General features: G+C 45.8%; 1 protein-coding gene across 1 annotated transcript; it reads right to left on the bottom strand.

Annotated features, from left to right (window-relative positions):
* Positions 1-240: 240 nt before the first annotated feature.
* LOC121434909 (dehydrogenase/reductase SDR family member 2, mitochondrial-like) lies at positions 241-24070 on the bottom strand. The gene is given in 10 exon segments (XM_041633903.1): positions 241-352; positions 608-663; positions 1381-1515; positions 1812-1863; positions 7221-7291; positions 7882-7983; positions 8573-8750; positions 9398-9486; positions 9488-9516; positions 24052-24070. Coding segments are annotated over 10 exon segments (843 nt in total).
* Positions 24071-24510: the final 440 nt, after the last annotated feature.

Genomic DNA, 24510 nt, shown 5'->3' with positions numbered 1-24510 from the left:
TGCCCAACTACACCTTCTTTTTACCCAAGATTCCCTAATCCCACATTTTGTTTTCTGGCAAACTGAGATTGTTTTGTTCCTTTTAATCAAGTTTTGCATTACAAACTCTTTTCTGATGAGGTTTTATTTCTCTAAAAACTTTGAGCCAAAGTGTACACATTTGGAACACAGGCTTATTTTTAAAAACATTATCTCATATGGCCTTAGGAACATGGGGAGGTGAGCCTGAGCTCTGGCCCCTCAGAGGTGGGGGGACCAGCCAGCTACAGCTATGTTCTCACCAGTGATATAGCTGGCCTCCGGGGAGCACAGGAAAGACACGATTCCTGCACAGTCCTCAGGCTGACCCACTCTGTATGGAGAGAGAAGAGGAGGCTGAAAACTGACGTCCTCCACATCAGCCCCATGGGCCTGTGGGAAGCGGAGGCTTGTGGGCTCTGCGAGGAGCTACAGAGACTGTCTCAAGCCTTTGGGGGATCTTCAGATCCTAGAAAGGGGAGTGGCTAATGACCCGCAGAACAACAGACTCTGATGTCTCATCTTTCATGTAGGTTCTGAGGTCATGCTAATTCAGGTCTACAGGGGAGTCTGCCTCACGATAACCTACCTCTGCATTCCAAAGACATACTTCAAATGGTCCTCAAAGGCCGGGTCTTCAGTGAGCTAAAGGCAAGGTCAGAAGTTAGAGTCCCGTTTACGCAGGATGCAGTCACATGGGCTCTGCAGGACGCATGCTATATGTTCGTGAAAGGGCTTCTCTGGGGACACTCTGGGATGACCCTGATTTTGACTCTAATTGGATCCCCAAAGCTGTGGATCAGAACATCTGAGTGAAAAGGAGACCAAAGGTTTAAGCCTAAGGCTGCAGGTCCCATTAGGAGAGCACGGCCCACAGAAGCAACTAAGCAGGGGTCGCGTAGGCTCACAGGGACTGAAGCGACAATCACCGAGCCTGCATGGGTCCGAACTAGAGCCTCTGCACTCATGCTGTGGTTGTTTGACTCCGTGTTTTTCTAGGACTCCTCACAATGGGAGAGGGGTGTCTCTGACTCTTTTGCCGGCTCGTTGGACCCTTGTTCTCCTACTGGATTGCTTGGTCCAACCTTGATAGGGTTGGTGCCTGATCTTGTATCTTGTAATATTGTATCTTGTGTTTGGCTGATATCGCTGGGGGACTGCTCTTTACTGAAGGGAAAGAGGAGTGGATCTCCGGGAGAGGGGAAGTGGCAGGGACGACAACTCGGAGGTGTGGAGGGAGGGGAAATTGTGGTCAGGATGATCATATGAGAGATTTATAAAAAAGAGTGCAGGGGCATATCTGGGAGGCGGCGGGCGCCCAGAACTCAGGGGCTGGACAAGCTTCTTGCCCTTGGTCCTCACCACACGGCCGAAGTCTGTGTTGATGACGCCTGGTGCTAAGCAGTTCACTCGAATGTTCTTCGGCGCTAGCTCTACTGCCAGGGTCTTGGTTAGTCCCAGAAGGGCTGTTTTACTGACATTGTAGACTCCCAGCCTCTGAGGACAGAAAGAGGGCCAGATGGGGAGACTGGAATTGAGGATTTGTGTTTCCTGCGTTCTTCTCAGGGAATCTGTCCTGGTTAGTATCCTGATCACCAAGTTTGAAAGTCAGTGTCCAGAAGAGACGGCACATGTTCCTCCTACAGGCATTTATAGAAGATGAAATGCCTCTTTTGCCTATGAGCAGTTCTGAGAAAGCCTCTGTTAAACGCCCGGTTATCTCCATACACCCCATTTTCTCAAAAAGGGGAGTTTCCGCTAATCTGACTGCAGCCACAGAGAGTCATACTTACAGGAAATGGTATATAGGCTGCAACGGAGGACACCAGGACCACGGAACCTTGTCTGACAAGATAAAGAGGGACAGAACATAAGCTGACCCCGGTTATCTTCTGCGTGACTGAGAATAGAGTTGGTGTTGGGGGATGGTAGGCATGGGAGTCACGGAGAACAGCTTAGGCCGGGCAGGATTTATCTTCCTTTTCCTCTACATCCTTGATAATGCTTATCAGGTTATAGTAACAGAAAGGCCGCCTGTGTTTGGACTTTGTTTTTGGAAAGAAGTTGACTGTGGATTACTATGCTAAATGGACATAGTATAAACTTACTGCTGTTTTATTTTTGAGACAAGTTCTTTCTATTAGGTAGCTCTGGCTGTTCTGGAACTTGCTTCATAAACCAGGCTGACCCTGAACTCAGAGAGATCTGCCTTTCTCTTCCTCTTGAGTGTTGGGATTAAAGGTGTGCACCACCACCGTCTGTCAAACTCTCATATCTCTCAACCCTCATTCGAGAAGCTTCTGTTGTGGCTGATGGGGATTGACACAGAAACCCCCAGTTGGTCAAGGCAAAGAGAATGCGAGCTCAGCCAACACGAGACAACTCGTTCACACCTCCTCCTCCCCAGGACGAGGCTGCCAAAAGAGTTTAAGAACCAGAGGTTTTGGATGACCAGAGGTTTTTCCAGACACGGCAGGACAGCTGTTCAGAGAAGTGCACAGCTGTTGTGATGGTGTGCACAAGATCTACATGAGCTCAACTCAGACCTACTCCTAGCACAGAGCTGTGGGCATGAAGACCCACCCTGCGCTGAGGACAAGAGAGAATAAAAAAAAAAAAAGCCAGGAAATTGGATGGGGCGGGTTGCTCTGGGAGGAGTGAAGGAAAGGATGGATATGATCCAAACGAGCATTTGAAGTTCTCAAAACCTAATAAAATAAGGAAAAATAGACTAGAACTATTTTCTACGCGTTCTTGAATTAATTTTGGTAGGGTATATGATTTTAGAAATTGTGTTTCATTACAGTTTCAGCCTGTGTTCGTCACAAGGTTTCCCAGTTGGCACTCTCATTTGCTTAATGGTGTTTTATTGCCTTTTGCCTCTCTAGTGGTGCTTTTGTCTTTATTCCTGATATTATTCTTTCCCTCATCAGTTTCACTAGCAATCTGTCAAAAGCACCATTTTTTAAAAAAATACATCTTTGGTTTTATTTATTTATGTATTATATTGCTCCCAGTCTCTCTTGCTCCTCCTCCAGCCTCCTCCCTTGAATGTGTGTGTGTGTGTGTGTGTGTGTGTGTGTGTGTGTACATGAGTGTGTGAATGCAAGTGTGTCTGGACATCGGAGGACACGCTTGGGTGTCATCCTCCAGCCTCCTCCCTTGAATGTGTGTGTGTGTGTGTGTGTGTGTGTGTGTACATGAGTGTGTGAATGCAAGTGTGTCTGGACATCAGAGGACACGCTTGGATGTCATTCTCAGGTGTCATGCTCTGTCTTTGAGGAGGGATGTTTCAGCTCTCTTGCCTCCGTGGCTAGGCTGGGTGGCTAGGGCCTTCAGTGGTGAAGCACAGGGCTTCCTTTTGTGGGTTCTGTGGAGCAAGCGCAGGTCCCCATGCTCACGAGGCAAGCACTTTATTTACCTCCCTGGCCCAGCTTGGTGATTGTTATATTTTAACAGTTTTACCAATGAACTAAGAATCCCTTACCATCTAACCTTCAATTCTGCGATTTTTAAGTCCCACCCACCCCAGTTCCCTTTTGTCTGTCTGTTTTCGTTTTCTTTTGGATTTTGTTTGTTTTGTCTCTACCTCCCTGTCCTTTTAGTTTAAAAATGTATCTTGTCCTCTGTGGCCATTGTTGGAGCTGTCTGTGCACAAAGGAAAATGGAGCTGTCTAACTAATTAAAATATAATAATGTCCTTGCTCTGTCTAAACAACATAGGAATCTCTTAACAGTGTAACTCAACTTCTATCTTTCTGATGTGAAAATTTTTCTTGTATGTTTTTATTTCTCTGAAAGCTCCAAGACAGTTTTGTTTTTGCGGAATAGATGGTTTGGTTTGCTCATGTTACTATTTTCTCCGCCTTTCACTCCAATTTTTGTCTCAGGTTTTATAGGTTTTACAGACCGGCTGTCTAATTCCTCCTGCAGGAAGCAAGTGGCTTAGAATGTCCTTCAGTGAGTGACGCCTGTCTGCCCCCGAGCGCTGTAACCCTACCCTGGGTTTCTGAGAGATGCATTTGTTGAGTATAGAATTACACGTTGAGAGTGCTGCTTTCTCCAGCGTACAGGAAGCTCCATTTAAATTGGGTCTTGAAGAAGGATAATTAGGACTTTTAGCAAGTCGGCAAGACTGGATGGAAATATTTTAAATGGAGTTCATTTCATGAAATTCTGCCTTCTTCAAAAACAATTGAAGCAATTTGGCTTGCTTAGATCCCAGAATAATAGTAATAAATTAATATTTTTGTAAATGGCAAGCTGAATTTAATTATGAAATTATATCTCTACTACTTATATGATAAACTAAGCTGCAGGTCATTTTACTTTCAAATAATACCTATTACTTATTATAGTAAATACATAGATAGATTTTTTTACTTCATTTGGGAGCTGGCATTTGTTATGTCGGTTATGTTCAGGAATCCATTAACCATCTGAGCTGGACCTGAAGACCGTGAATGTCAGGGATGCATGGCAGTGATGAGCCCCCATCTAAAGGCCTCAGACTTCACAGCCCGTGCTGTCCTCTCATTAGTTCTTTCTAGCTAGTTCTGTGCAGCTGGGTTCTGCAGAGGTGCCCAGGTCAGCTACCGGGAAGCAGAATATTCCACATATCAGCCCCAGCATTGGCTGTTTTTGTCTGTTTGTGTTGGACTCACACAGAGGGCACCCTCTGATGGACAGGACCATGCTGCTAAAAGAAAAATCCAAAGCCATCGGATTGAACTGCATCCTATGAGCTACCGTTTGGCCATTTTTTCCTCTCTCTTTAAAGAACTTATTATTTTCTTTTAAAAAGAAAACAAACTGTCTTTTTTCATTATATATACCAATCCAAGTTCCCACTCCTTCCTTTCCTCCCATTCCCTCCACATACCCTCCCACCCCATCCCACTTCAATCCTCAGAAAGGGTAAGACACATTGCTTTGGGGAAGGTCCAAGGCCCTCCCTACTATATCTAGGTTGAGCAAATCATACATCTAAAGAGAATAGAATCCCCCAAAGCCAGTACATGCAGTAGGGATAAATCCTGGTGCCACTGCCAGTGGCCCCTCAGTCTGCCCCAGCCTTGAGACTGTCAACCACATTTAGAGGGACTAGTTTGGTCCTATGCTTTTTCCTTCCCATTCCGGCCAGAGTTGGTGAGCTCCCATTAGCTCAGTTAGACTGTTTCAGTGGGTGCACCCATCAGCAGTAAAAAACAATAACATCTTGAATTTTGCATGCAAATGTATGGAACTAGAAAACACTATGCTGAGTGAGGTAACCCAGACCCAAAAAGATGAATATGGTATGTACTCACTCATATGTGGATACTAGCTATAAACAAAGGATATTGAGCCTACAATTCATGATCCCAGAGAAGCTAAGTAATAAGGTGAACCCTAAGAAAAATATATAGAGATCTAAATAGACAAGATCGCCTGACAACATTGGGGGCATGCGGATGGGGGGAGAAGGAAGGATAGAAGGGGAAAAGTAGGGGAGAAGGGGAGGGGCAAGGAGAACTTGAGGGAATGGGATGGTTGAGATGAAATAAGGACAGAGATGAGAGCAAGGAAAGAGATCTTGATTGAGGGAGCCATTATAGGGTTAGCAGAAACCTGGCTCTAGAGAAATTCCCAGGAATCCACAAGGATGACCCTACCTAAGACCCTAATAAAGGAGAGTGGGCCAGATCTTGACTTGCCCTGTAGTCAGACTGATGAATAGCTTTTTTTTTTTTCTTCAAGACAGGGTTTCTCTGTAGTTTTGGAACCTGTCCTGGAACTAGCTCTTGTAGATCAGGCTGGCCTTGAACTCACAGAGATCCACCTGCCTCCCGAGTGTTGGGATTAAAGGTGTGTGCCACCGTTGCCCTGCTCTGACTGATGAATGTCTTAAATATCACCATAGAACCTTCATCCAGCAACTGATGGAAACAGAGGCAGAGACCTGCATCAGAGCACTGGACTGAGCTCCCAAAGTCCAGTTGAAGAGTGGGAGGAATGAGAATATGGGCAAAGACATTTGGCCATTTTTATCCTGCAAATGTGGCCCTTTTGAAAATATGGTTCAGTCGAATCCTACAGCATGCCTGTGTTGGAACTGGAACGGGGCTTCATCGTCATAGTAAGAAGTGCTGGCTGTATTTCACAGGCAACAGCTATGTCTAGAGAAGCAACACCCGGCTTGTACCAAGTATTCGGCCTGTGCTTGTTGGACTCAGAACGCCAACACAGGACCAGACAGGGAAGCAGTGCAGTCGGAAGAGAGATTGGCTTTCTTTTCTCCCTGGGAACCCTATGCATGCTGAGAAGACACTCCACGTGTGCCAAGTTACATGCCCAGCCCTGGAAGCCGAGTCTTTAGGCAGTATGTGTAAAGCACTTGGCCCAGAAACAACCTCCGCTCAGCGCTCTGAGTTACAGAGTGAGGGCCATGTTGGCACAGAAGACTGCCGACGAGTGTCTTCAGAGCAGGAGCGGCTACAAGAGAAGAGACCTGCTAGGTTTTTCAGGGAGAAAGAGACTGGGCCAGGTAGCTGCTGACCTTGACCTCTCAAGACAGCTGCCATACCCAGCTGACGAAGGAAAACAGACAAAGACGGGGTGGGTCTGCAGTTCTTGGGAAAACAGCGACAGGGGTCCTGCCCCCTCCCCCCCCCCCCCCCCCCCGAAAATGCTCAACTCCCGGAAAACACATTTCAGAAAACATCTCAAGCCACTGAGATCAGTGGGAAATCCCGTTGGTGCCCAGTCTCCCTCACAGGTGAGACTACATGGAGCTGATCAGGCCGGTCTCTGTCCCGGCCCGTGACAGAAGGCAGAGAAGCAGGCTACAGAGATGCCCCGTTGCACCTCAGGTCCACCAGTCCCTGCGGCCTGCGCTCCTGCGTGCCGACAGAGGTCACTTTCATTTCTGGATTCGGGACAGTTGTGGGAACTCCTGCCTTCCTATTTCAGTACCCCCTCACGTCCCCCATACCCCCCCCCCCCCCACCACTCCTATTCTCCTTTCAAAAGATTCATCGACAAATTCCTGGACCACTGCGTTCTCTGGGCACAATAATGGATAGGGTTCTTTGATTTCTGTTAGTGATGCCGAAGTCTGAAAGGCAAACTTTTATTGTGCTTGGGTTATTGGCACACTCTTTCTTCCCTGCTCCCAGTTCCATACCGGGTAACTCCTCCCTTTCCCACTTCCCGATCCTCACCCCCTGTTTTCCATATGGGGCAGCAGCTGGCTCAGCAGCAGGGCTGGGGCCTTCACATTCACACCCAGGATCTGAAATCAGAGCAAATAAGAGAGAAGAGATAGAATCAGTTTCATGTTCTTTCATAGCAGGAAACATGCACTGTAGAATGTGTACACAATGCTTCTGCCAAGGAAATTTATTGAGGCCTTTATGGGGCTAAGGCGACATCTTGAGGTTCAGTACTAAAGGGATCAGGTTGATGTCTCTGGGGACTGAGATCATGAAGTCTGGGATATCTTTTCTTAGCTCCAAAGGTACCTGCTTCACCTGGGTCACAACAGATACCATCAGGGAAACCCAGGAAAGGTTGAATTTCAGGATTATGGCCTCTAAGGGCCAGTGTTGTAGAATAAACATTTCTGGGCAAGGGAGGAAGACATTCACTTCTCTAGATGATCAGAATTTCAACTTAGACATTCTTTGTTCCATTTTACAGATGGGGAAATTGAGGCTCAGGGAGTCTGAACCCCTGGCCTTGCTCTGTGTAGTGAGCTTAGGACAGCACGGATGTGTGGGAGCTGAGAACTCCTCCTAGGTGTGCAAACTTACCCGGGAAGAGGGTTATCCAGATGCTGAGGATGGAGCTCTATCAGCTCTTGTTCGCTTCCCCAGTTCTCACCTTGTCCCAGATCTGCTCACTGCTCCTTAAGGTACTCCCCACCAAGGGATTAGTCCCTGCAACACACACGAGGAAGTCCACACCCCCACAGCTTTCTAGGGCCTGCAGGGAAGGAGGAGACATGGGGGGAAGGGAAGTTTAGTTGCAGTGGGACACCATTCTTGTTGGTCTGGGAATACGCTTGGATCCAGTCCTGGAGAGGAACAACCCTAAGCAAGGCTGGAGAATGGCTGGTTCTCTCTTCAGGAGCCAACAGCAAACTTCTGAACAGAGCTGGGGTTTCAGCTCAGATGGCTTCTGTGCTCCCACCCCAGGTACCCCAACCTGCCAGTTCCTCAACACATCTTTCCTGGAATACACTGACCAGCTCTCCATTTTCCTGAACGCTCTAGATCTGGCTAAGAACCAGGACTTGTTTTTCTATATCTCTGTCACTGCTTGGATTCTCCCTAAGGGTCTGGTTTTCCAGGAGGGTCGGGTGGATGCAGCTTCCTTCGCTCCTAAAGGGCTTCCCACTCCAACATCTCCCTCCTGCCCTGAACGTGTGCTTTCCCTGCTCAGGTCTGTTCAGGGGAGATTATGGGACTGTCAAGCAGAACTGAGTGACATGGTGGTGAGTCAGGTCCTGCAATGGAGTCTTTAACCTGTTGCCCTCGAGTGGATCACAGAAGTTGGACCCCTGTACCCTCACCGTGGCCACCAGTTGCTCCCGGTCTTCTGCCTTCCCCACATGGCACACAGTGCCCGTCACACACAGCCCCTCCTCCTTCAGTGTGGCCACTGCACGGTCCACATTCTGCTGCTTCCGGCTGCTGATGACCACGTGGGCCCCATCCTGGGCCAGACGCCGAGCAATGGAGAAGCCAATCCTGTGGGCAAGGATGGAGAGGATGTTGTGACAGTTCAGGGCTAACCCCTTTCTTTCTTGCTATGTTTTTTTTTTTTTTTTTTGCCCGAGGCATCAAACTAGTTTTCTCTGCTGCTCCAGAGCAGCTAGCTTCATGCCCTACTTCTGCATGATTAAGAAGGCTGAATTGAATCTGTGTTCCTCATCTGATTTTGGCCTCATCTCCACAACCGACTGTCCACGCCCAGTCCCCAAGCCAGTTGCTACTATAGAGCTCTTTGACCCAGGTCTCTGAATGCTGCTGAGTGCTCAGGGGCACTTGGCATGGAAGGATGTCGCTATCAACCCACACAGCACTACCTTCGACTAACAGAAGTTTGAAGCAATGGTTGAATCCCTTCTACCTTCCTCTGATGAGTTACTCCACGATACATTCATGAGTCCTACTGAATTTTGGGCCCATCCACCATGGAGTGTCCTGTATTGGGCCATGCTGGTAACACATCTGGCACTGGCTTTATCTCCAGTCCCTTGGAGTTTCTAAGTAGAATAGTATTCTCAAGACTCTTAAGCCTTAAGGCCTTGCTTTGTGGGCCAAGGTTAGGACAAGGAGGTCAGCCAAATCCAGAGATACCCACAGCTTCCGAGTTCCCAACGGGTTGCTCTCACCCATTTGTGGACCCTGTAACCACAGCGACTTTGTTGGCCAGTGCAAGTCTGCAGTTTGATCCATTACTGGTGCTTCTCACAGAGAGTGCAGGCACAAGGGCTGGGAGTCTCTTCCAGCCCTGGATCAGAGGCCTAAACATTGGGTTTCTGTTTGCTCTTCTTTTTGGCGAGCTTGGTCCAGAGAGGGTGACCTCTAGAAAAGAAAAGCAAACATAGTTACAGTACCAGATCTTATAAGGAGGGGTTTATTTTGATACTCTGTGTTGGGCTGAGCCTGGCATGGTCTAGGACTCTCTAGCGGAAGTTCAATCTAGCAGGAGCACCTAACACTTTGACATAACATTCACTGATCCACACTTCCTCAGTGCTCTAGGGCCAGTGGTGAGGAGGAGGCACGGAGGACCAGGATCAGGGAGGGAAGGGAAGTTTTTGTTGCAATGGGACACCATTCTTTGTTTAGCATCTCTGGGGATATGACTGGATCAAATCCAAAAGGAAGACTTATAAATGTGTTGGGTTGCATTCACAGTTGTCATGGGCTATAGGCTGGACCTGCCTGGGTCAACTTAAGAGGCTATGGCTCTATCTAGTCCGGTGTTTATGAGCTTAAGATTTCCCATGTTCAACCTTTTAAACTGGAATGTTTTTGGCTACCTGGAATCAAGTGCTCACATTTATGTATAGAGGTTCAGCAAACATCCGTTCACTGAGACTCCTTAGGATGATGAGCAGGTAATTCACAGGTTTGCCGTGAAAGGACTAAAGACGTAAGATCCACACATAAGCAGGCTTTGCAGCGACCCAATGACTGCTTAAGGGTCACAAGTTTTATGACTTTGATCTTATCTCAAGCTTTAGGACACACTACACATCTTGTTTCACTGATACTGCATTTTTCAAGTCTTCTAGACTGTTCTTCAGTTTTATCCTGGTGCCAGGGGTGAAGGGGACGGGGTGTTTTCTGAGCCTCAGAGCCAATATTGTCTCTGCCAAAGGATTGTGCGACTCTTGTTTTTGCTCTTCTTGTAACATTCAGCTCGCGGGGCCTGAGCTACGGTGCTGGGTGCTCAGCTCTAGCAGGTGCTGGGCGCTGGCCCTTGCTGACTGGTATCTGCTGGGCCGAACGAATGAATGGAAGAATGAGGGTTTGGCTTCAGTGATCAAGGTTTCCTTAGGGCCTACTGGATCAGTGGGTCAAATTTCTTAGGGTTAGAAGGTTGGGCCATTCTCCCCAAACTGTTAGCTCTGTCAACTCAGCTCTAGCTTCAAAATATTTATCCTAAAGTAGTCATTCTGGCCTTGCCAGTGCTCAGGTGTTGGGTGAACCAGGCATTGTGTACAAAGTAACTTGTGTTTTCCTTATATTTGAGTATCTGACCTTCTGTTCAAACCTCCCCAAATCTATAACTATGAACGCAGCTAAGAAATCAGGGCTCTTATTAAAGCACTTCGACTTTAGTAAATCTTGGGTAAATATCAAAGCAGACAAGTGCTGCTGAAGAAACCTAAAGACAAATCGGATCCATGGTCTTAGGATTTAGCTCAGGCACTTCTCATTCATTGTGGGGCTTTACTTCCCCCGTCGCTGAAGATTCAAAAGAGCAAGCGTGCGTGTGTGCGTGCTTTCTCTTCCTATATCACGTTTCGTGAATGTCACTGAAGGCGATTTAGTCCTAAATTTAAGGGGCTTCATTTGTCTAAGGTCATAATTATTCTTTGTACTCCTTAGCTGCCAGGGGGGAAACAAAACTAACTCTGACTCAGTCTCTATATCCTCACGCGCCCCACGCCCCCTGCCCGGTCCCGCCCCTTTGTCACTTTCTGATGTTTTTCTCCAATCCCTCTCTGCCCCCTGAAAAAGATACAGAATCCAGACATGCACTGTTTGTCTTTAAATTCATTCAATGACTAATTGTGTGTGTGTGTGTGTGTGTGTGTGTGTGTGTGTGTGTCCTCCTCTGGACTGGGTAACAAAGATGACTCTCATGATTTTAGTATTGAGAAACACTCAGTTTGAGCTGGGACTGCAGAAAAATAAATAAAAATTTGGCAAATGTGGTAGAAGCAGAATGTGCTTCACATAGGTTTGGGGGTGCACAGGGAAGGAAGATACTTAGTCTGGGGTGACGGTGGTTAGACAAAACCCCTAGAAGGAGATGTAGATGCCTGAACTCATTTAGGAAAGAGTACTTCTAATGTTGTGGGTTTTAGAGCAAGAACTAATGCTAATAAAAAAGGATATATGCATTTTGTAAATTTTTTTAATCGAAAATTTTATAAGAAAGTTTAGGGAAAATTTGTAAAAGACAAAATGTACCTGGCTTTGAAATGGGTTGGGTGTCACCAGCGGTGGGGGTGGGGGACGACGATGACAATGATGACAACAACTGCACTTTGTCTAATGCTGTCTTCTGGGTGACTGATAACAATGTCGATGATGTCTGTCCCGGGTGCTGAGAAATGTCACCTGAAGACTGCCAACACATTCGCCTTATCCAGAGTGGAAGACCAACTTTGTGTCTAATAAGCAAACTTACTTTACTTAGCGTTTGTTTTACATAGCCGAGACTTTCCGAATTCACTTTAGGATAAACTGTATGTCTTAGAGGCTCCCCTCAGTAATGAACACAACTAGTAAACATTTTGGCACTTATTCATTTTATGTTTGTGTGAGAGTCATGATTTTCACTTTGAAAAAAATCATCCCTTATAGAAGAAAGCGAAAATAAGCCATGCAACAAAGCTAACCATCGCCATTTTAAATATTTTACCTTTCCCTCATCAACACTCCACAGACTTTCTCTGATAAAATAATATCGATATATTCCATGTTACATAAATACCGTAGTACACGTGAATTGATTCAGTTTTTCTGGCTGGTTCTTAAAACATGAGTACAGAAAGGAGTTTGGGAATATGGATTGGATACCAGGCAAGGAAGACAGTATGAGGAGGGGCAAGGACGGCAGAAGATCACCACAGAGCCTGGAACAGGAAGTAGGTGCTAGGGAGTGACTTGAGATGAGGTCCACTCAAGACCTCTGATTCTCAGCCTTCCTGACACTGCGGCACTTTACTACAGTTCCTCATGTTGTGGTGACCCCCAACCATAAAATTATTCCATTGCTCCTTCATAACTGTAAGAATTTATAATTCATAACTTTAATTCTGCTATGGTTATGAATAGTAATGTAGGCATCTGATATACAGGATATCTGATTGGGACCCCCAAAGGGATTGTCAGAACCACTGCTGTAGAATGTCAACAGCCACAAGGAGTTTGACTTCATCCAGAGGCCATGTGGGAGCCACTGAAATTTAATATGAGAATTGAATGTGTCAGATATTGATGTGATCATATTTTTGTTTTATAGGGACTGCTTCAAAGGATTGCGTGATGGAGCTGCTCAGTTTGGTCGGGTTTCTAGTGATAAAGTCGGCAAGGTGTGGCAGCCGCTCTTTATTGAAGGAAGTGATGTAGCAGTGTCAGGTAAGGAGATCCCGAGTAAGCGACAAAGTCACATGTCAGGTACCTGGACTCCGGCATCGTTTGCCCCTGTTGCATTGATGCCTAACTCTCAGACAGTACTTGAGAGTGGGGAGCATGCATGCAATTCAGGGGAGATGCTTGGCTGTATTTTGGTCTTCTTATGCCTTATAGTGACCATGATCAGAAATGTCAGTGATCAGTCGCGCAGTGGTGGCACACACCTTGAATCCCAGCACTCGGGAGGCAGAGGCAGGCGGATCTCTATGAGTTCGAGGCCAGCCTGGTCTACAAGACCTAGTTCCAGGACAGGAATAAAAAAGCTACGGAAAAACCCTGTCTCAAAAAATTAAAAAAAAAAAAAGAAAAGAAATGTCAGTGATCAAAAAGACAAGATCTCCTGAGTAAATTGGGAAGGGAAAGGGGAAGAAGGAAGGTGAATGGAAAAAAAAAACCATATAGCTCAATAAAAATAATAAAAATGAAGTGTCAGTGATCACAACTAGGTAAAGGGAAGCCCTGCAGCAGGTGTGCTTAGGACGATCGTCAGCCCATCAGGGAAGCACATTTTCTCACGCTGAATGTGAAGCATCAAGTCATACCCATGCAGGTGTAGAGCGGGCAACTGGGTGCCCAAGTTTGCAGTTGACATTGGTGAGAGGGCCAGGCTGCCAGTAGATATTTGGGAGTTATCATGCAGACTGGCATGGTTACTGTTCTATTGCTATGAAAAGGCAGCATGACCAAGACAACTTATAAAAGAAAGCATCTTATAGGGGCTTGTTTACATTTTAAGAGGATGAGTTCTGACCATCACGGTGAGTAGCATGGCAGAGAACAAGTAGACATGTCATTGGAATGGTAACTAAGAACTATATCTGATTCATAAGCAGAGAGAGCTAACAGGGAATGGCATAGGCTTTTGAAAACTCAAAGCTCCCTCCCCCCCACCTCCACTAACAGGGCCACACCTCCTAATCTCCTAATCCTTCTTAAACAGTCCATCAGCTGGGAAACAAACATTCAAATATAGGAGTGTCTGAGGACCATTCTTAATCAAACCATCTCTCTCTCTCTCTCTCTCTCTCTCTCCCTCCCTCCCTCTCTCCCTCTGTATGTTGAAAAGTAGGAAGAAAACTAGGTACTTTGTATCTTCAAAGCCAAATGGATGAAAGGGATAAGCCCAATGTACAAACTTTTCTTGTATGAAATGTCTTTATGTAATAGTGCCATATACAATGCCTACAATCAAAATAAAAAGCATGTGGTACACTGCAATATATGTGATGATTTTGGTTTTTGAAAATACCTGTTAATACTAAAATATCACATATACTTATGTATTTATGGCATGCTATGTGATGATCAATACATGCATACATTCTATAATGCTAAAATCAAGGTTATAAAATATTTATCACATATCTTAAGAAAACTGAAAGAGAAGGGAAAAAGTCAAACAGAGAATTCCAAGGAGGAGAATTGGCTTCTGGGAACTGCAGTGATCTAAGGGCTCAGAATTGACTGTTAGCTTGTGCACTGAGGACGCTATTAGTGACGATCACAAAACAGGTTTCGGTGCAAGGATGAGGGTGCAGAACCCAAACTGAGTGGGGTCAGAGATAACGTCAGGAAGATAGATGAACAAATACAGCCAACCCTTTCAAAGAGATTATTTATTGTTATCCAAAGAAACTGAGAGGGAAACGGGGTGATTGCTAGATGGACAGGTAATTAAAGTGGGATGGGGGTGGGGACAACAGCAGCACTGTGAGCTGTTCAAGACGAGGGCCATGTCCCAGGACAGAGAGTGAGACAGTCCGTTCAGACAGAGAGTAGACCCCGGTGAGGATTGTCTGCCATCAGAGATGGAGACAGAATGCTGCGGAAGGTGGCAGTTAGCTAAAGATCATCTATAATTCACTCAGAAGAGAGAACGCAGGTAGCGCGAGGGAAGACGGGAGGCATGTGGTCAGAAGCACACTGCCTAATTTTCTCAGGGAAATGAGAGGTGGGACTATGAGCTGAGAGTGTGCGTCAAAGGTTTGGGGACTGAAGAAAGGGAAAGAGCGGGGAGAGAGAGAGAGAGAGAGAGAGAGAGAGAGAGAGATTAAATGGCTAATAGACTATGAAGCTGGGCAGTGCCAAAACTCTCTTCAAATCAGGCGCAAGCTATGAAGACTGTTGCAATGAGCATGATTTATAAACTGGGGTCCAGACAATTATTTTATTTCTCTGTGTGGGGATGTAGCTACTGGCTTTATAGGTGATTTTATGTTCAACCATTAAAAAGCATCCTGAACTATTTCTCAAAAAAAAAATATATATATATATCAGGTGCTGTGTATCTCATGGCGTAACTTGATCAGATTGGCTGTAGAGGGCTGTGGTGGAGCTCAGTGCTCTGGCGCTTGCCAGCAAGTTCAAGGTGTTGTGTCTCACTCTGAGCACCATAAAAGCAGAAACAATTACTTTGCCAGGTGTGTGAGTCTCAAAAACAACCTTGCCGGCAAAACAAAAACAAAAACAGAAAACAAACAAAACCACGCAGAAAAGTTTCACATCAAGTGGAATTTTCATGAATTTTTATTACATTATCATACCTTTTAAAATGTGACAGTGTGGCTAGGTCAGTTTGGCTCAACAGTGGCCTTACACACCTCGCAGAGAAGCCCTGGGAAGGGTGAGCAGCAGCAAGCCCATTTCAACACATGCTCACTGCCCATTTCACAACATCAGAATTCAGAAGTAGCGAAGTAGACCAAAGTAGAAAAAAACCAATTCTTAGATACTGATTTATTGATTCATTTAGCAATTCTCTTAAAGCACTGCTTGGGCAGCCTAGTGCCAAGCACGACCTCTCTGGATACCTGGAACCGAATGACCCCCAGAAGTATCTGAAACTATGGGTCATTGCCCTTAACAACCTGACCAATCTTGCTTGCTGCGCACCATGCCCCTGTGTCTGTGCTCTGTGCGCTGGCACCCAGTTCGCAAGCTTCTGGCAAAGGGGCTGGAGGTTAAAATACACAGACACACACAGACAGAGAAACAGTGACACGCGTCATCCTTGAATTCCCCAAGAATGCCCCCTTTATTGTGTTCAGGGGCAGATTATATAGAGATAGCCACACCTCAGCCAAACCTACCAGAAACCACTCTCCTGCCATCAGGAACTCCCGAAGGTCTCGTGCTCAGAGCAACTGTAGGCATTCAGATCAGGGGATTACAAGAAATTCCGGATCTGAGGTCTCACTGCTCCCAACACTTGCTGGCTTTCTCATCCCACCTTGTGGTTTTAGAATATAAAACAAGAACACAAACTGGACCCGGGACCCAGACCTGTCAGGAGCTGTCCTGACTTTGGTCCCCTGGTGAATACATCTCTTTCCCACTCTCATTGGTGTTGGATCGCTTATTCCAGTAAGATTCCAGCTACATTATCTCAGCTCCCAAGACTGTGCTTCCGACACCAGGCACTGCTCCTAACCAGATCAAGTATAAGGAAAAAGGTAAGAAACCCTAAGGTGCCAGTCATTAAAGTAGCCATGTCCCAGTAGGTTTTTGATTGACAAGAGGCAGTCTTCACTCTGAATCAACACCTCACAGCACAATGAGGAGAGTGGGGGCGGCTCCCTCCCTCTTTGAACTGGCTAATGAAAAGGTCCCTGGAAAGTGAGTTTGCAGCACTTTGAACAGAGACGCTTTCTCAGGTGAACTTTAGGGAAGGTCACATTACAGACAGTGACGATCTGAAGGCTGAGTTTGAAGGGACTGTGACCTCTCCACCACCAGTTTGATGCGTCATGAATACAAACACTAAAGTCAATTTTTACAGCAACTTTTCCAAGTAGTTGAGACACCACACCTCAATAGTCTGAGGACATTTGCACGGCTTCAGTAAGATTCATTCACACCTCTCTGAACTAACCTCCAATCCCACGTCCGCCTCAGGTAAACTTTGACTTACTTTCTGTAGTTTAAATATAATTTTGCCATTAGTCTTTTCTGAAAATTTCATGTGTCTTAGCTACTTTTCTGTTGCCATGGCAAAATACCATAATCAAGGCCACTTATAAGAGAAAGAGTTTAATTTGGGTCTAGTGGTGTCAGAGGGTGAGTCCATGCCCATCTTGGCAGCATGGTGGCAGGAAGGCAGGCATGACATGGAGCCAGTCGCTTGTATCTGAGCCACCAGCATGAGGCAGAGAGAGCAACAACGGGACTGGCTTGAGAATTTGGAACCTCAAAGCCCACTCCCTGTGCCACATCTCCTCCAGCAAGGCCACACCTCCTAGTCCTTCCCAAACAGTTGCACCAACTGAGAACAAATAAGCATATGAGCTTATAGGGGCCATTCACATTCAAACCACCATGGTACAAATGAGTATGGCTGTGATTACCCATTGGAAAGTTTTCTTGTTTACTGGTCTGTAGCTTTCTTTTGCCCATGGAATAGTCTGCTTGTCTCAAGTATATGGAAATGTGAAATTTTGAAGAGAGTGAAAAAAAGAAAGAAAGAAAGAGAGAGAGAGAGAAAGAAAGAAAAAGAGAGAGAGAATTTCGACATACACTTACCTTGATGGAGTATCCCAAGGGCTGTGTTCGAGGCCTGTAAGGAACTGGAGTGTCAGGACCAGCTTCCAAGGGTGTCTGGGCAGTTACCCATCCTGTGTGTGCTTTTAAGTTGGGTTATCCACCAGCTCCTCCTTCCTTCAGGACACACCCATGACATTTCCCTGCCCTCTTTCCAGCCTTCACACTGCTGAGTAATCAAAGTTCAGTTAGCACTAGTCTTTCACTTTACAATTAGAAATGATTTTGATTTGCATTTACCTAATAGTGATGAGGAGCATTTCTTCATACACGTGGTGGCCATTTGTGTTTACTTTTGTGACTTGTTAATTTGGGTTTCTTGCCCACTTAAAAGACTATTCCATGCCAATTTCATATGTGTATATAAAGCTTTCTGATCATACTTGTCTTCCACCTTTTCTAATCCACCTTCCAAATAGCTCCACTCCTCCCAAGTCAATTCCCACTCCTCCCAAGTCTTACTCCTCCCAAGTCCCACTCCTACTTTGTCTTTTTGTTTTATTTTCTTTTGTTTAATGACTCATTGAGTTTAACCAGGATGCCTTCATGAGCAATGAATGTGTCGTTATTGACTGGAGCAGGGTAATTCACTCGTGGGTACACCACTGAAGACAATAACCCCCTCCCAACAGTAATCAGCCACCAATAGCTCCAAGGGATGGAAGGTGGGTGGGAACAAGGTTCCATGAGACCCTTCCTTATCCATAACTATCTTGCTCATTTTTAATCAACTTATTATTTGTTATCAATATTGATTTGTTTGAATGTCTTATTTATTTTGGATATTAACCCTTATCAGATGCATAGATTGCAAATATGTTTTCTTATTCTGTAGGTTGGCTCTTTGTTCTGCTGTTTTAGTTGCTTTACAGGACAGAAAGCCAAATGTTTTTAAATTAAAAATTTCATGCATGTTTAATATGGGGTGGTTCTTCCTCCTCTCCCCCACCTCCCTGGCCCATCCACACTGTACTGTCCCAACATTGGTATTTTCCCTTCGTCTTTCACGTCACACTAGGGCTATTACCCTCCCTACCTCTCTTTAAAGCAACACCCAGCTCATGAACTCCTTTTTAGCTTCCTGGTCTCTACCCACACTTATTCCCATATAAATAAATATTTGTATGTATATACATAGCATAGACATATACAACAACCAGAAGCTAAGATTTGCATATGATAGAAAACACGTTTGTTCCTGAGCCCGGATTACTTATTTAATATAATATTTTCCAGCTCCACTAATTTACGTGCAAATTTCATAATTTCATTTTCCATTATGGCCAAATGAAATTTTACTGTGCAGACACACCATGTTTTGCTTACCATTCATGCATTCACTCCATCTTGGATGATTCCATTTTCTCCCTATTTGTGAACAGAGCAGCAATAGACATACAGGCCAACATTTCTGTGGTAGGACACAGAGTCCTTTGAGTGTATACTAGGGAGCGGCACTGCTGGGTCACATGGCGGTTCCGTTTCTGGTTTTTGAGAAGTCTCCATGCCTTTTAATTTGATATAATCTCACTTGTCAATTCTTGATTTTGTTTCCCATGCTTTTGAAATTTTATTAAAGAATTCTTTGCCCAGATGAAGGTCATGAATCTTTTCTTTTTCTTTCTTCTATTAGTTCCATAGTTAGGGCCAGCCTCCTGTGGCGGACCTCTCGACCGGCAATGAAGAATGACCACCACACCAGGATTCCACTCAGATCACGCTTTTACTGGAGTGCCCTTGATTGCTGGGGAGCATGGAATGAGGGGCGGGAAAACGAGGAACAGGGAGCAGACGGGAGAGGCAGCAGGAAGCGAAGGGGGGAGGCAGCAGGAAGCGAAGGGGTCGAAGGGCACTTAGGCAGCTGCTTAAATAGGGAAATGGCACACGGGTCGCCCTGTGATTGGCTGCCAACAACAGCTGACACCAGACCGCATCGGGATAGGCTCAAGGATCCTCATCCTCTGCGCATGCGGGAAGCGGGGACGCGCAGCTCTCAAAGCCATAGCCAAATATGGAGTTGTCTATAACCAACAAGACAGGATGTCGGCGCCATCTTGTAATGGCGATCCTGTCCGGCTCACTACAAATCCCCCTTATTGTTTGTAAGCAATGAGCGCAGGACTAACGTCATCCAATCTGACCCCCACCTCATGATGTGTTGGTCGATCGAGGATGGAAGATATTTTCCATGGACACACCTTCCCCTGTGCAATGGGTACTCGAGGAACCCCGGGGGTGCAAAGGCTGTGTCGCAGGAACCTACAACCACACACCTTCCCAAGTGCAATGGATCGACAGATCCCATGGGGTGCAAAGGCTGTGCAGGAGGAACCTACATCCGCACACCTACCCAAGTGCAATGGATCAATCAACAGATCCCATGGGGTGCAAAGGCTGTGCAGGATGGAAGCCCTAAGCGTCTCTTAGTGCTGACAACCATATCTGGGGGAAGGAGCCACACTCCAGGGTAGCTAAAGCCTGAGAGATTATAACCTTATCCCAATATAGCCTTATCCCTATTGGTCTGGTGCTCGAAGGCAGCAAGCCAACCACAGGCACAACACATAGCCACCCAGGCAGCTTGCCAAAAAACATGCCCATGGAACTGAAAGCACAGGGACCCTTTCTCTGTAATGTTACGTGCTTCTCCTAAAAGGGCCACTTTAGACTTATAACTCAAGGTTTCTATCGGTGGTAAAAATCTGGGGAAATCATGGTGAATGGGCATCGCCTTTGGGAAGGCTGACAGGCTTCTCCTTCTGTGCTCCACCTTCCCCTGGATCCACGTCATCAGGGATGTTAGCAGGAACTTTCTCCAGCGACTCAGCCTCTTCCTTAGGAACTTCCTTGATCATGCGTGTCAGCCGGCTCGGAATCCAAAGTGGAGCCTCTTGGCCCTGTGGAAAAACACATACAGCTCCCCTGGATCTTGCCACCGCAAGATCCGGTCCATACCATTTGTTATCCAATATATCTTTCCACATCACATATTCCTTTTGTTCCATAGGGCCTGCTGCATGCTTTTCAGCTGCTGCAGTACCCGACTCATTCAGGTTTAAAAAATTAAGTGTGAAGAGAGCAAGGGAGATTCTTTCCCTGGGGGAGGCGGATTCAGCTATTCCCCCTTTTTGTTTTTGTAGAATTTCTTTAATATTTCTGTTGGCTCTCTCCACAATACCTTGTCCTTGTGGATTGTATGGAAGACCCGTAATGTGGGTCACTTGGAGCTGTGCGCAAAAGGCACGAAATCCATGGGAGGTATATGCCGGGCCATTGTCTGTCTTCAGGCGTAGGGGTTTTCCCCAGGCAGCCCAGGCCTCAAGGCAATGTGTTTTTACATGAGTCACCTTTTCTCCCGCTAGGGGCGTGGCATGAATAATGCCAGAAAAGGTATCCACTGATACATGTAAATATTTTAATTTGCCAAAATCAGGCAGATGGGTAACATCCATTTGCCACAACGCGTTAGGTTGCAGCCCTCTAGGGTTGACCCCAACATTAGGAGGGTATAAAAAGGTCACACATGAAGAACAGGCTTTAACTATATCTCTGGCTATCTGTCTGGAAATATGAAATTTTTTTCTAAGGGTATTGGCAGGCACATGCCAAAGCTTATGAAAATCTCGTGCTAATTCTATAGGGTCCGAGACGACCAAAGCCATGGACCGGGTAAGGCAGTCAGCCAAATCATTGGCCTCAGACATGGGTCCTGGAAGCAAAGTATGTGCCCGAATATGTCCAATGAAAAAGGGATTATCCCTTTGTAAAATGCACGCTTGAATTTGACATAAAATATTGGAAACTGTACTTGAATTTCTAACAAAGGCGGCCACCTCCAACGAGGCAACAGCATTCACCACATATTTAGAATCTGAAAATAAATTGAAGGGTTCTGAAAATCTTTTAAAAACTTCCAGCACGGTCATACATTCCGTGACTTGTGGGGAATCAGGTCGAAAATCAAGCAAAATGGGTTCCCTACCTTGAATTACTATGGCACCTTTGCCAGTTTTGGAGCCATCAGTAAAAACAGTCAAGGCCATATTAATGGGCTTTTTAAAGGTAACCTTAGGAAAATACACTAAGTTCCTTTCCACAAAATTCAATATGGGATGTCTTGGATAATGATTATCAATAAGGTTAGGAAAAGCGCAAACCAAAATGGCCCATTTATTTACTGTAGCTGCCAATGTCTCCACCTGTCCCTTGGTATAGGGAATAATTAATTTATCTGGCATGGTTGCAAAAGATGTTAAGCAATGTTTTATCCCCAATACCGCTTGAGAAGCAACCAACTCGGGATAATATTGAATAGCTTTGGTACCTGAAGAATTACCATGGATCCACCATAAAGGGCCATCTTGCCATAGCACCCCAGTAGGGTAATGTGTAGTTTTTAAGATGCATAAGAATATGGGCAAAGCAGGATCGACTCGGCACAATTGTGCCTTAGTCATTGCTTTCTCCACCTGTTTTAAAGCCTTTTCAGCCAAGGGGGTCAAAGTTCTGTTCGAGTTAACATTTGGATCACCTTCCAAAATAGAAAACAAGGGCAACAACTTTGCCCGGGGGATGTTTAAATACCCCCTAATCCAATTAATATCCCCCAATAATTGTTGAAAATCATTAAGTGTCCTCAAATGATGAGTGCGAATGGAAATCTTTTGAGGAGTCACCGTCAAAGGGGATATAATTGCCCCCAGAAATTTTATAGCAGTAGTCTCTTGGATCTCATCGGGTGCCAAGACCAGGCCCCAACATGTAGAAAAATGAAGATATATCTACATCCATCTCCATGTACAAAACTTAAGTTCAAATGAGCCAAAGGCCTTAGCATATAAAAATTATGTTGAACCTCACAGAGAAAAATTTTTGAAGCACATTTTGTCACGTCTCAAACATAGCCTTAGTGGCACAAACATTGTGAGAAACCATAAATTATATCTCTTGAATTGAGCTTTTGTATAACAAGGCTAGAGTGGGAAAAGATCTTTACTTATTACAGACCTAAACTGAAAATTCTCAACAGACAAACTTAAAAATGACTGACACATTTAAAAAATGTTTAAACATAACAACCTTTAGCCCTCAGAGAAATGTAAACCAAAACTTTGAGATTTTATCTTATCCTTGTAGAAATGACCAAGATTAAAAATTATTGTTAACAATTTATGCTTAAGAAAATGTGGGTAAAGAAAAAACCTTATTGCTGGAAGTGTAAACCGACACAGCCATCTTTGGATCACACATCGTATTGAAAAACCTGAACAAATCTAGACTCCTCCAGCAGGAAGAGAAGAACCAAAAATCCAGGACTAGCCGCTTCAGCGACCCTGCATCAGGAACTAGCTGAAGACAAAACCAGATTGCAATCCTGATAACAATCCCGATAAACAGTGAGTTTCCTCCTTGTGATTATCAGCTTGCTGTGCTTTAGGAACTAGTTGATTACGACCTTGGGAGTGGTCCTGTGGTAGGGAGCCGTCCTCTTGCGACCATCATTGGATTTTTGGAATTTATGACCCTCCCTGAGTATAGGGCTGTGGCCTCTTTTCTTAAAAAATTTTTTTCCAGGTCACTAGGGGTCAAACTCCTCCCCCGCCAATCAAAGCCATGTGACCTCAGCAAGGACGGTCTCCGGCGAGCCATGTGGGGGCCCGCGCCATCCCTAGACCTTAGTGAGAGTCTCCCCAGCATTGGGAGTCTCCCATTAGGTCTATCTTTTAAAATTAGGCAAATATTTACCTCAAAACTTAGCAATACCCCTTTTGGGCCTAAATACAAAGTTTAACCACAAAAACATGTGCTCAGCCTTGCTTGGAGGTGTGGCTGAGTGGAGCAGTTGTGCCGACCTGATCCAGGCTGGTTGCTCCGGGCTAGGACAGAGGTTCAAGCTGGTGAGCCTCACCAGGGTCCCGCTGCACTTCTATGCCCTGAGGCCCATGTTGGGAGTGGCCTAGCCTTCTAGCCTGTGGGTACTCAAGGCAGGTCCTGTGTTTGCAGCTTTGCATCTTGGAGCAGCAGCTGTTCACATTCTACAAAATCTGGAGGCCTCGGTAACTCGAACCAGAAGAATATAATTCCCTTCCTTAGCATATCTTGTTTAGCAGCCAGATCTCTATCAAGCCTATCATAGGATGACACATTAAGATTGCCAGAGGCAGCTTTCTCCAGTTCTTCCTCCTCCTCAGACCGATCCAGGCCCGCAAATTCCTCGAGCGCTGGATAGAGGGGACTTCTCCCCTTCTCATTAGCCTCTCTTTTAGAGAGGTTTGTACCAGGATCCTTTTCTCTTACTTTTTTTCTTTCAGGCCTTTCCAAGTTTCCTCCCTTTGAATCTGAATCTGAAAAACTGTTCTTGTGTTTAATGCGGGCCTTTCGCCCCTCTCTCGGAACGTCAACTTTGTTCCCCGCCCTGAGGTTGTGGCCGGACTTACGGCAGTGCAACCAGAGACAGCAGGCCAGTATAAACATCACAAACGCCACGAACACGAGACCAAACACCCAAGAACCCACTCCCACAAACAGCATACTTGGGGAGACTGAAATTAACATACTGGGAGAAACTTACCGACGTCGCCACTCCGCATGTTGAGTTCAGAATCCTCTTCGGCCCTTCGCCTGGTGACCGAAGTTCCCGGGTTTCCGGCACCAGCTGTGGCGGACCTCTCGACCGGCAATGAAGAATGACCACCACACCAGGATTCCACTCAGATCACGCTTTTACTGGAGTGCCCTTGATTGCTGGGGAGCATGGAATGAGGGGCGGGAAAACGAGGAACAGGGAGCAGACGGGAGAGGCAGCAGGAAGCGAAGGGGGGAGGCAGCAGGAAGCGAAGGGGTCGAAGGGCACTTAGGCAGCTGCTTAAATAGGGAAATGGCACACGGGTCGCCCTGTGATTGGCTGCCAACAACAGCTGACACCAGACCGCATCGGGATAGGCTCAAGGATCCTCATCCTCTGCGCATGCGGGAAGCGGGGACGCGCAGCTCTCAAAGCCATAGCCAAATATGGAGTTGTCTATAACCA

Source organism: Microtus oregoni, unplaced genomic scaffold (genome assembly GCF_018167655.1).
Source record: "Microtus oregoni isolate MIOR12 unplaced genomic scaffold, Mior012 000045F_ref0000178, whole genome shotgun sequence".
Lineage (NCBI taxonomy): Eukaryota > Metazoa > Chordata > Mammalia > Rodentia > Cricetidae > Microtus > Microtus oregoni.
This window is presented reverse-complemented; position numbering and strand designations above follow the sequence as displayed.